This window comes from Lycorma delicatula, chromosome 1 (assembly GCF_047948215.1).
Source record: "Lycorma delicatula isolate Av1 chromosome 1, ASM4794821v1, whole genome shotgun sequence".
NCBI lineage: Eukaryota > Metazoa > Arthropoda > Insecta > Hemiptera > Fulgoridae > Lycorma > Lycorma delicatula.
The window spans coordinates 7,628,720-7,643,368 of NC_134455.1; the positions used below are offsets into that span (position 1 = coordinate 7,628,720).

The 14,649-nt window shown below is 27.7% G+C and overlaps 1 protein-coding gene across 2 annotated transcripts in view; it reads right to left on the minus strand.

Annotated features, from left to right (window-relative positions):
• The window catches only part of Nt5c (5' nucleotidase C), a 111,453-nt gene that overhangs the window by 31,178 nt on the left and 65,626 nt on the right, over positions 1-14,649 (minus strand). For both annotated transcript variants that reach the window (XM_075363140.1, XM_075363048.1), the window contains 2 exons: positions 3,127-3,261; positions 157-314 (listed from right to left, as the gene is read on the minus strand). In XM_075363140.1, coding sequence (XP_075219255.1) covers positions 157-314; positions 3,127-3,261 — 293 coding nt within the window. The remainder of the gene's footprint in view (positions 1-156; positions 315-3,126; positions 3,262-14,649) is intronic.

Sequence of the window (14,649 nt, forward strand, 5' to 3'; positions counted from 1 at the left end):
AACACCTGCATTATGATGGAATTGGCATGCCGACATGCATAGATTATTGAGCTTAAAAATGAAGGCACTTGGAAATCTTTTAACTCCTCACTTTCCCTTGCAAGTCTATCACAGAATAGTACACGAATTTTGTGAAATCAAAATGGAAATACTTACACAAAATTATATGGACTATTAGTGACAAGAAATAGTTTTTTCTTTGCATTAACTAATCTTTCAAAAAATACTCTTATTTCTGCATTTTTTGACAAATAATGAGGTATATCTTTCTGTAGTTCTCTATGCATAACTGGATGACTAGCACCAACTGAATTCTACAAAAAAAAAAAAAAAATAAGCAAATGATCATTAATTATACAAAGAAAATATGTGCGAGAGGAACAGGAGATAAAATAGAAGATAAAAAAAATATGAAGTATGAAAAATCCAACAAAAATAAAAAGTAAATGACTATACTATAAGGTGAATGAGCCAACATAATGAATTACAACCAATATATTGTTATTACATTATTTTATTGAAATTAATTTATAATTTTTTTCACTTCATCATTTTTTCTTTCTTAGTAAATCACCATTTTTGCATAATGATTATTTTTTATAATAAATTCAAAAGTTATCAAAATTGTAGATAGATGTTTACTATCTCGGCCACTGGAATAAAATAAATATCTGTTCCTACCACAAATTAATGGTAGATAATAAAAGTATTATTTTAATACAATATTTAATGATATTTTAAAATATAAATTATGAATTCTGAATAATTAGAATCTATTATTTCCCTAACCCAGACATAATACTCATATATAAATGATTTTTAAATGTAACATGCTTTCTTGACTTGAAAATACATCTTAATTATAATAATAATTAAAATTTTGTTTATTGTATTTATATGGCAGTAAATGTTTCTCAATGCAGGTTTTAAATTTTCTGTTTGCCTTTCCCATATAGAATTTACAATTATGCTCTTGACATTTTTTCGTTGCTTACTCAGTACTTTTCTTTATTTCAGTGGCTTTATGTGCTTTACCTGATTATAAAGTTTTTATTTTTGTTGTATAAATTTTTGTTTTTAATCAAACTATTATTATGAATTTTCTGATAACTCATTTGGTTTTACTTTAAATTTGCTTGAATTTTTGCTTATGGATTAAATGAAAGTTTATTAATTATGTTTAAGAAATTTATTGCTGCTAATGTTATGCATCAGACCATCTTGGTTAAAACTGATGTTTGGTATCCTATATGGAGGCACTTTGATTCAATGAATGGATCCTATACTGTTGTATGGGTATGAGATGCTGGCACTAAAATATTTTGCTGACATCAAAGATGGTCCTGACATGATTTTTATTTCACTAGCCTAAATGTACACCAGGCTGCTGTAAAGTGAAAGCAATGTTTGATTCATTTATATTATTTACCTTGTTAAAACTGTGTTAAAATTGTTGAAATTCCAAAGAAAGAAATACATAGTTTGAGATAGAGAATGTTTGGCTACAGCTGGATCAAGATGCAACTAAATTAAAACAGCAAAAAGCTGTTACTTTAAATAAGTGGGAAAAGAAATTATTAAGGTAAGATTTTTCGCTGTTCCAACAACATAATGATCAAACACAAAAATTGTAAAGGATTATATTTTCAGGCACGTAGTCTTGAAAAAGAAATGATTAATCAATCAGTAATTAACAATCTGCAAATGGAGTATGGACTATGAAGGAAAAAATATAAATTAAGTAATGAAAAAGTAAAAAAAAATAAAAACTCTGAACGAATTATGTAGATAATGATGAATTCTACAGTTTAGGCAGAATAATTAAGTTTGACTTCCCAATAAATAATGCCAATCATATTAACATCTTGCTCAAGAAACACAAAGAATAGAATGCCAAACAGTTTATACCATGAGAACATAAAACTATGCAAACCAAAAAACCAAAACAAATTTTGAAAATGTTGTAACATTAAATTAAAGCAAAAATGAAGCAAACAGATTCACACATCATATTACAACATAATGTAAAGACTAGACTAATACTAAGATAACTCCCTAGTAACAAGAAAATAAACACATTTGTTTGTAAAAAACAAGTCAATTTTACAAATGAATAGTGGACAAATTTAAACCTCTTTCATTTTTTTCAAATGAAAGAAAAGTCATAAAATTTTTTTTCATAAAAATTTCTATTTTTTCATGTTTTATTTATTTTTTATTATTATTGAACTATTATTCATCGTAAAAAAAATTTACAATGAGGTTAAAATTATTAATAAATCAATATATTTAAATTTAAAAAAAAAATTAAAAATTAAAATTAAAATAAGTTTGATTTGAACCGATGTGTGCTTTCCCCTAAGGTCTAAGATTTTTTGTTTGTTTTATTTTTTTTTTAAATTAAAATTTTATTTGGCTATAACTCTGGAACCAATGAAAATCAGTACCACTTATGATATATTGTTGAAAAGCTATTAATGAGGGCTTATTACTGCAGTTAAGAAATAGTTCAATTTTGGGCTTTTCAGGACACTTTTGGTTCAGTCGATTGCAATCAAAAGGAGAGGTGCACAACTAATAGATGTTACAAGTCCTAAATCAAAAATTTCAACATCCTATAGCTAATCGTTTTTGAGTTATGTGAGAGACATACACATATACAAACATATGTCATGTCAAAACTAGTCAAAACGGATCAAAATGGATTCAGGGATGGTCAAAATAGCTATTTCTATTGAAATCACAATAATTCCTTTACTTCGTACAAGGAAGTAAAAATGAAAATATTTTTATATATATATATATATATATATATATATATATATATATATATATATATATATATATATATAAATACGGAAAACGCTCTGTATTATAAACTTTATAAACTGTATTTATAAACTTTTTTATTGTTATTCAATTAAGCACAGGTATTACCACAGTTACAATTAAAAAGATGATCATGGGAAATGAATTCTATGATAAGTGAAAAATACAAATTTTCTGGGATTTGAACCCAGAACCTTCTTTTAATATCAATCCTACAATTACCACATACTATAGCTTTAAAAATTAGTACTTCAAATGAATGATATGATAAAATATTCGACTTAAAATAATTTTTACCTTGACATCCCTGAATAAAATTTCAGGATGATAATCAATGTGATGTTGTTCAAAATATTCAGCAACATTACACAATAAACTCATTTCAGGTACAGAAAATAAATCTGCTAGCTGAACCATTTTGGATGTAAAATACTGAAAACAAATTTAAAAAATCAAGTTACTGAAACAACATAAATACTGGGAGAAAAAACATATTAACACTAGTATAAAATTAAAGTAAATCTAAAATAAATAGATCTATTAACTTTCAACAAAGAAATTGAACTAATTTTCTTGTTAAATTAGTACACTGCTTTCTTAAATATTACGTGATTAAAGAAATCCTTATATATTTTGTTTAAAAACATAAGCAGGGAAAAACTCATAAAAACTCAGTTTAAAATTAATCTAATTTTAAGATTAGATTTTTTTTGTTTAATCTAAATTAAACAAATTTTAAGTAAAGATTTTTACACTTCAACAATTTTAGATAACAATAAAAATCAGAAAAATAACCAAAATGGGAAGTCAGAATTTGGAATTTATCACACATTAACAAACAGACAAATCCAAAAGTTGAATTAATGTAAAGTTGTAATTGTTGGCTGTAAATTATTAAAAACGTAAACAGGATAATATATTGCAGCTATTTTTTTTTTAATTTACCTTGTGTATTGTCTGGTGCCTTTGTTAGGAATTCATTAATAATCTCTCATATCTATATCTATGAAAATCTCCAGCTGTCAATAGGAAATATTACTGGAGAGTTTGTAAAATCATATTTGTTCTTACCACTAGAATTTCTTTGCAAATCTCTTCACCTGATTCTTCTTGTGTTACATTAGATGTAGAAGCATTGCTTCTATAATTGGATTTGGCTCTGACAGTTTTACATGAATGTATCTCCATCCATTCATACTCATCTTTAAATATGTCCAGAAACTGCATATTTTCTTTCCATGAATCATTTTTACAATTACACCTCAGTTTAATTTAAACTGGGAGCAAAATAATAAGCTGAAATTGTAATTCGAGGGCTACTTACATTTTTGTATATTTATTTGTACTTTATATTTTTAGGCTAGTTAGTTTCACATTATATGTGACTACTATCAACTATGACTACAGTATATAAAATATATTTTTTCCATAAGGTGAACAACCAGATGGATGATTGCTACTGAGGTAACAGTTATATCATTCAATTGAGACAAGACTATTGTTTACAAGTAAAAGAATCCCGAAATGTTTCAGACTATAAAAATCATTTTAAAATTTTATTAATGATTTTTATAGAAAATATACCAAGAAAAAACTGTTCTTAAATTTACAATAGAAAATAAAACAAATACATTCAAATATTTTAATCATACAAAGTAATGAATGAACTAAAATGCAATTCAGTCACTACTACTGACAATACTTTTTTGAAAATTGAGCAGAAATAGAAATACATCAGAGAATGCTTAAAAAGCATTTAATATTCACATCACAGCAGGAAAAGGAGAAATCAATCTATGGCAAAGAGCCATAGATGCAAATGACTAAATGTACTGCACTGGCAGTATGTGAATTCCATGATAAATCACAAAATAATACCAACAGAATGTGACTTTTATAGATATTAAATGTTATATGATTTTTATAGATATTAACTGTTATATGATTTTTATACACAAAACATGTGATAAATTCAATTTAGAAAGTGTGTGAAACATACACATTTAAATTACAGAGTGGCCCATAAGTAGTAGACCACAGTTTGAATCCCCATTAACATAAAAGTGCAACTTTTTTTTATGCTTGTAACCGACAACATGCAGGAACAGGAAGTTCATCGCCATATGCGGACCAGAGTATGCATGTTTAAACACACACTTTGATGCAACTGGCACAGTACTGAATAGGCTGCTCAAGTGTTGGTATCGTCACAACTGAAATCCAAATCAAATAAATTATCTGTCTTCTTTTCATGCCCACACTGCTAGAAGTTACGGCATGTTATAAAGTATGGTCTGTTACTTATGGACCACCTGTATATTTAGATCTATGTCATTTGACTGGTTCGATGCAGCTCCCCAAGATTCCCTACCTAGTGCTAGTCATTTCCTTTCGGTACCCCCTACATCCAATTTTTTCCTTCTACCTGACCCTCTAATATTAAAGCAACTTCCAGGATGCCTTAATATGTGGCTTAAAAGTCTGTTTCTTCTTTTAACTACCAAATGCTTCTTTCTTAATTTGTCACTTTACCCACCCATCTGATTTTTAACATTCTCCTACAGCACCACATTTCAAAAACTTCTAATCTCAAAAGCTTCTAACAGGTACTCCGATCGTTCAAGTTTTATATACAGCAATTTATATAAAATAGTTTCATAGCTCATTTCACCTGTGCTATTCGGCATTTTATATCGCTCCTGCTCGTCCATCTTTAGTAATTCTACTTCCCAAATAACAAAAAATTCTTCTACCTCCATAATCTTTTCTCTTCCTGTTTTCACATTCAGTGGTGAATCTTCATTATTTCTGCTACATTTCATTACTTTCGTTTTGTTCTTGTTTATTAGTCCTCTTGCATAGGACTTCATCTATGCCCTGTTCATTGTTTCTTTTAAATCCTTTTTACTCTCAGCTAGTATTACTATATCATCAGCAAATTATAGCATCTTTATCTTTTCACCTTGTACTGTTTCTCCGGATCTGAACTGTTCTTTGTAATCTTTTCTTCTCAGGTACTCTGATCGTTCAAGTTTCACTTCCATATAAGGTGACGCTCCAAATATATACTTCCAAAGGATTTTTGGAAGTAGCATTAACTGCTAGTTCTATGTAAAGATTTAAAAGTAACGGGGATAGGAAACATCCTTGTCGGACTCCCTTTCTTATTACAGCTTCTTTCTTATGTTCTTCAATTGTTACTGTTACTGTTTGGTTCCTGTAAATGTTAGCAATTGTTCTTCTATCTCTGTATTTGAACCCTAATTTTTTTAAAATGCTGAACATTTTATTCCAGTCTACGTTATCGAATGCCTTTTCTAGGTCTATAAATGCCAAGTATGTTGGTTTGTTTTTTCTTCATCTTCCTTCTACTATTAATCTGATCTATCTGATAGCTTGCAGTATCGGCCTGGCTTTTTCTGTTGTATATTCTTCTATTATGATTCTTAAACTGGGTGTTGGCAATTACTAAATTATATTTTGTGCAATACTTTTCAAGTCGGTCACCTCTTTTATTCCTTTTCCCTAGCCCGTATTCACCCACTATATTTCCTTCCTTTCTTTTCCAATGTTTGCATTCCAATCTCCAACTATTAATAAATTTTCATCTCCTTTTAAATTACTTCGTCAATTTCTTTGTACACACACTCTACCTCATCATCATCATCATCATCATCATCATGGTAGACATATAGATGTTAACAATCGTTGTCGATTTAGGTTTCGATTTTATCCTTTTACAACGATTCTATTGCTATGCATTTTGAAATACTCTACTCTCCTCCCTATCTTCTTGTTCATTATGAAACCTACTCCTGCCTGCCCATTATTTGAAGCTAAGTTAATTAGGAAAATCACCTGACCAAAAGTAGTTTTCCTCTTCCCACCAAACCTTGTTAATTCCTACTACATTTATCCTATCCTAAATTTTCTAACCTACCAACCTTTTTTTGACTTCTAACATTCCACGCTCTGACTTGAAGAATGTTATTTTTTAATTTTCTGGTGACCCCTTCCTTAGCAGTCCCCACCCGGAGATCCAAACGGGGGACTGGTTTTACCTCTTGAATATTTTACCAAGGAAGGCGCCTCCATCATTGCTATATGAAAATGCAGAGCTACATTTTTTTTAAAAAAAGCACCTGTAGTTTCCCATTGCTTTCATCTGCGCAGTACTCAGAGGATTGAGTGATGTTGATATGGACATTTAAGTCATCCTTGCCTACGCTCTTAAAAACTACTGAAAGAGCTGCTGCCCTCTTTCAGGAATCATTCCTTATTCTGACTTTTAACAGATACCTCTCCGATATGGTTGCACCTGCAGTCCAGCTACTCTGTATCACTGAGCACTCAAGTTCCAATGGCAAGGTCTCATGATTCATAGAGGGAGATACTTAGATTATGGAAGAATTATATTGTAAAAAACAATTTTTTATATTATACTTTTATGGAGATTAGTAGAAGATAAAAAACAAAAAAAAAAGTTTATGTAGGAACGAAAGCTAATATACTGCTATTGATATATGAGTTTTGAAAACAATTTTAATTTTGAATATTACAACTTAATTTGTAATTGTTATTTTGTATTTATTTAATATCCAATCATAATAACAATAATTATTTCTTTATAACGAGCTATTATTATGAGAGTTGTCAATAAGAACTTATAAGAAGAAATATTCCATTCTTTGCCATTATAATAAATAGTTCATGTATAAACAATGTCATATGAAATAAATATGTTTTAAAACACTGTTTTATTACTTTTAATAACATTATGTGAAAACTATAAATACTCAAAATAAAAATGATTAGTTTTTATTCAGCTTGCCATAGTGCAATCTATTGTTAACTCAATACATTATTCTTACTGCAACAAAAATGTTTGGAAATCATCAATGTTATTGCTCATCATTTCTAGTGTGTTTTCTTTTTGCTTTCTTGATTAAGCAGAATATTTCCCTATCATACAAAGTAACATAAAAAATCATATTGCACATTGAAGGGAACATGAACTGTCTTTTTTTTTGCCAAAACATATGCATACTTGGATATTAGTAAGGATGTAGTGAAGAATCCAATCACCACTACTTCTAAGTTTAACAGTTTTATTTGCACACTACCACATAACCTTTTCAACATCTCCAAATACAACTGTTGATTCACAGTTTTTCCAGGAGGAATATTTTATTTTGTACACAATTCCATTAACATCAAAAATACAAATCAACATGAATCAAATTTTCCTGGCCTTCTATGAATTTCGCTTTATGTTTGTTTTGTTTCTACTTGTAACTATAGCATCAAATTTTACTTCCAATCACAACCTTAATAAAAATAAATCATTTCATCTTGTTTCCTCAAACTAGGAAAAACAATTTTTTTCAATCTTCTATCAACAATGAGGAACAAATTTTTCAGAAATATGTTTCACTTTCAAATCTTCCATTGAAATTCACTCACAGGAACATCAGCTAATTTACAAAAAAATAAATGGAAAAACTTAACTTACTTCACCATTATCTACCTTTGAAAATCTGCCTATTTTCCCTGTAGGTAGTTGAGAAAAAGATCATGACAATAAAGATTAGCCAACTTACACAATAAAATTTTTAATAAATTAAAAATTGTATAACAATTAAATATTGGTTGCCGTCATTATTCAACCATGAAGTCTTATCACTGTTTATAAAGTAAGTTTCCCAGTTATTTAATTTATCAAGGGTAATTTTTAAAATATGGATTTTCAATTAACTTATTTTACGACCAGCTTCCAGGCAATGTTAGACTACAACCTATTTAGCTAGCCTTATATTTATGAGTCAAATTTTCTTTATTATTAAATATTAATAAATAAAATTTGATTTATTAAATCTTTTTGTGCAAGTTCTCTATTGTAAGAACATTCAACAATTATCCTCATCCTTGGTTTAAGTTCATGGGAGAAAAAGGAAGTACAAGACCTGCACAAAGGAACTTTCACTGCAATTGGAAAAAGCATTATCAAAATCAGTGTATTAAATACATAGGTTCAAATTGTAAAATGCCTTCTTTTTTACATTGAAACAAATACTATAAAGGAAGAAAACATTATTTTGATCTAAAGTTGTTAATTCCCCAACATAAATATAAAAAAGTACCGATATTAAATTGTTAGTCATTAATAATACAAAAACAATTATGCACACAGAGTAAGTATTAGTAGCAAAATACAGTAAATTGTAATACCATGATTAATTCATTATTCCAATGCAATTTATACTAAAATTATATATACAAAAATTTCTTCATCCATCTTCAAATGTATTAAAACTTCATTATTTTTAACAGCATAGAACAGATTTTATGAGAACTGTAAGTAGGTTTAATAAAAATCTATTGTCTGAAAAAATTAAGTTTACCTGACTATAACAATTTTTTTTTTATTTTAACCTATATTTACTATCAGAAAAACTGTATTACACACATTAGAATGGAGGAAAATTGAATATATTTTATTTTATTCATAGTTACTGCACTAAATTCATAAAACTAACAATCAATAAATATAATTTCACGAATAAGTAATGAAAATAGAAGAGAAAAAAGTGTCCAAACATTTCATAGTGAATTATGAAATAACCTAATTCATATTAAGTAAAAATATAAAATTTAACCATGAAAACATATTTTACAAACAATTTCTTACCAAATCCAGTTCGGAAGCCTGCAAAATTAAAAATATAAGTTATGCATCTTATTATCTTCTATGAAATGCATTTAATTAATTAATACTAGTCTAATATACAATAAAACCCACTATATAACACTGCTGAGAGATTTATTAGGTGGATAAATAATAAATAATCATATTGTAGACAACCCAGAATATTTCTAAAACTGATTGTAAAATGCATCCAACATTTGTGAAGAAAATTCACACAATTATCATATTCTAAACACCGTAAAGTGTAAGAATGGAACACCACTATCATTATCTTGGGGTAATTTGTGCCTCACAGTCAACGATTTTGGTTATTGTACCTAACATATACACAAGTTTATAAAAAGTATAGCTTTAAAATTATAAGTACATTGCTAATTAATTTTGTTTTTAAAAAATCTGTATGCTTTTGGTTACCTATTTTTAACACGTTTAAATGAAGCCCTACAATTCCATCAATATTATATATGCAATCTCTAACTTCACAAATTGTATGTATCATTTTATTGTGATCCCTTAAAATTTTCCCCTTCTCCTACCACCGAATCGCCTATTATTGTAAAAATATAACACAATTTTCTTTTCTTCTTGTACAATTTTGTTTCATGCTCATTGGAACCAACAACTTTTAAATCACCAGAATTCATGTCAATCAAGTAAAATAAGTCAAATACCTTAAGAAGGTAGTTTTTAATCAGTTTGGAAATGATAATTACTAATTTAACACAATATTTAATAATACCTACAGGAATTACTTTTAAATTCCTCAACAATACCCTGATCTAAAAAAACACAATGGCCATAATACACTAAAAAAATCCATAATATTCTAACCTAATGGTCAGTCATTTGTAGCAGAAATAAGACTATTACTTCTCTTTCTTTACATAATAAAATATCTTTGGGCAGAACTTACTGGAAGTAGTAGAGATTTCTTACGTACTTTAAATTGAGAAAACAAATAATTTTTTAAACCATAATATGAAAATATAGAATATTATTGAAGCACTTTACATCACATATATAAAATTTGCAATAATTTCAGTTCATTTCTCCACTTTGTTATAGGTCACGGTAATAATGTGGTTCCTCCTATCTTTGAACGTCTCTGCAATAGATTTATTTTGGGCACACATGACAGCTAATGACTTTGTCAAAGTAATTTATAATGCAGTAAAGGTTCATCAAAATTAGCAGACTATTCAGTGTTTCATCTGTAATTCTCTTCATACTAGATCTCTAAATAATTAAAATTTTGGAATAAATTTCAGATCAGTCCAAAAATTTGTTCATACAATAATGAAATGAGTTTAATTTTCTTCTGTTGTGTCAATCAATCCCAGATGCAGTAAATCATTCTTACTGTTAATTTTTTTCTTTTGAAAAAAGAAACCATTCAGAACAATACAAAAAATCTGATGTGAGCACCCCACATGACTTCCTTGTACAACTATTAAATTACAAAAACATTTCTTTACAATCAGGTTAATAATTGATTATTAATAAATCAATATATTTAAATGAAAAAAAAGGAAATGAAGTCGAATTTAAACCAATGTACCTTCCCCTTGAATAACCCAAATAATTCATTAATTAAAATTTTATCATTGAAAAGTTCTCAATGAGAGCTGATTACTGCAGTTAAGAAAAAGTTCAAAATCCTAATTTTTTGGATTTTGGGCTTTTTTGGACACTTTTGGTCCAGTTCATTGCAATCAAAAGGGAAGATGCGCGACTGCATGTTACAACAGTCCTAAATCCAAAACTTCAACATTTTACGGATAATCGTTTTTGAGTTATGTGAGATACATACATATGTGCGTACAGACATCACACCAAAACTAGTCAAAATGGATTCAGGGATGGTCAAAATGGATATTTCCATTGAAATCTGAAATTTTTCACAATCACAATACTTCCTTTACTTAGTACAAGGAAGTAAAAAGGAGATTAATTATATTCTTTATACTAGGATTCTACATCCTGATGATAATATAAATTCAACATGAAAAAATAAGATATTTTATTTAATCTCAATTACTTGTTTGGTCTCATACTATTATAAAATTCTTTTTTTTCTGTGATATCTGATTTATATAAACAAAACTTAATTAACTAAACCTAGATGTCTTAATCCCACCTGAAAACTCAATTTGTCTCAGATTCTGCTACAAACTTCTCTCCTCTCCCAATTGTCTTACAATCTCTTTTTTTTGACCTTCATCAACTCAAATAATTTTTAATATCTTCCAGTAAAATTATTTCAAAGACATCTTTCCTCTGCTTTTCCTATTGTCCATGTTTCAATGCAATAAGACACTAATCTAGACAAACAGTTTTTCAGAATATCTTCATAATTATTAGATATATTTGACATTTGCAAATTTCTTTTCTAGATGAAAGCTGTCCTTGCTCACGACAGTCTGCTGCTTTTGATCTCTACTAACTTATCCAACCTTTGTAACTTTACTACTTAAATAACAACGTTCTCAAACCACTGGTACACATTCTTTTCTTATGTTAATATTTAATTCCCTATCCTTCTTTCTACCACATTTCATTAATTTCATTTCATTAATTTTATTTTTATTTACTTCCAAACTGAATTTTTCTAATAACCGTATGTACCGGCCATTAAAAATTCCATTTTTGCTTTTACCAGAGGAATAACATCACTGGCCAGTCTTTAACATTTTTATTTTTTCTCTCTCTCAATAGTTAATCTGCTCTTACATAATTTATACTTCAGTACCTCTTCATTCTTACTCTTATATACTAGCTGACAAATAGAGAAGACAAATGCACCCTAGCCTTACTCCCTTCCGAATCAGGATTTCCTTTTTTCATCTTTTATTATTATCAATGCTAACTTATTCTGAAACTGAACTGGTCTTCATCTAGTAAACTTTTCATTCTAGCAAACTAATTTATTTGCACTCTATTCATCTGAAAACAATACTAGTATTTCTGAAACACAAGATGTTAATATTGCAGTAGATCTCACACTTATTTGCTGCTGCTTTCTTTAACAATTATTCTCTTATTTTAATCTGTAGGTAGATCTCATAAATCTAGACAGTCTCATAAAATTAAAATAGTCTCATTAAATTAAATTAAATGTAGGCAGTCTCATAAATTCTACAGTCATTTTAACACATGTAGATGAATTCTCTTCGTAAACAAATGGTAATCTTGTTACTATATTGAAGTTATATCTTCTTTTTATCAGAGCCAAAACTTACACAAAGTTTGAAAATGAATATATTCTTTCTTTTTTCCAAATTAATAATGTACCAGTTTCAGGTATAATAAATTCTCAAATTAAACTAACTAGATTTTTTCTTTTATTTTATTAATGATATCAACTTTTAAATGTTTCTACATTCATTTACACTATGCAAAAATTTTTATTTGACTAATAAAATAAGCATAAACATAAAAACAGCTGTGTTACTATATGCAAGACAGAACTAACAATAAATGCACTGATACAAAAGAATTTCAATTTTTCAAAAACTGCAACTATTACAGCAGTATTCACCATATAATTCGATGAAAGTCTGTACCCTAGATGACTAAACTGCAACAAAACCAAAATCTAATTAATTGTAGGTCAGATTTATAAGTAAAACTTGTATTGTAACAATAATGATCAGGATTCAGTTCTTTAAGACAGAAAATAATACAGTTTTTACTTCAACTGCATAAATAAAGAACTGTACTTCAAAATTTTCAGAATGTTAAAACAAATATAAAAGATATTTGTAAATGATTGTTTTGAAATAACATTAAATAATAAGTAAACATAATTTAATATATTCTGTTAGGGAACCATACTTCAATGAAACTTTATATCTGAATCAACAATACATTACTACATTGTGGGTTTTTACTGTAATTCACACAAACCCCTAACTCATTACAAGTTATAACATGTATTACTATATAATACAGAATTGCATGATATACAAAAAGCATTAACTTTATAAGCAAATAAAAAATAGCTGAACTTGAAAACCAGATAGATACATATCACATAAATAAAATTAAATTTGCAAAAAAAAAAAGGTAACAATAACCAATGGAAAGAATTACAGATGGATTAAACATAACTTTTCTACAATTTGAATCTCTATACAACTTTTTAACAGCGGGTCCAAGGCTCAATTTCCAATTTGGATCTATAATGTTTTCATTTATTAGATTATGCTAAAATTACATGTAACTTTATCATATCTTTGAGCAGCCTTTAAATAAAATAATATCTTAATTCTCATCATTTACGAATTGGTGAAAATCATCATTACTGTACAAGATCATATAAGCTATTCTAAATGTTCCAAAACTAAACATAATTATATTACAACAGATAAAATACAATACATTATAAAATTACTAATATTTTATAATACAATTGGTATATATAAATCCTTTCCATAAGCAACTCTTATATTTAGCCTAAAACAGTATTTTACAGTTAGGAGTTTGTGAATAGTACAATTTATTTGAACAAAAGTATTGTGGATATGGAAACCTTTACATCTGATTCAAGATTTAATGAATGAAAAATTTCTACATGAACTAAAAATTAATAATTCAAACCCTATAATAAACATCAGACAGGTACTTTTATTATTATTATTATTATTATAGAACTAGATATTTTATTAATAAAAAAACCTTTCATTTTTGAAAACTTTAAAATACCTAAGAAAAATTACAAAAATAATTTAGTTTTTAATATAAAATAATTTAACTTAAATATACTACAAAAAGAGCTAAAGAGTTTTTTACTCTCTGTAAGGAAATAGATCTGAATCGTGGGGATCTGACTAAACTTACAAATTAAACATTTTAACACGAATGCCTAATTGATAGTAAAATATGAGTATATGCTTGGCTTGCATGTAGTATAAATAAATAATCTCCAGAAGCCATTGAGAAAATAAAATGCAATTCTTATTTAAATAAATTACAATTAATATAATCCACCTTATCAGCATGTTGATACGTTCTCTAGATCTTTCAGCTTACTTGGAAGCCACCATCAGGAGTTAAAATTAATGCATTAAAGTCAAAGTTTAACAATCATAGTTAAAATTTAGAAACATTCATGA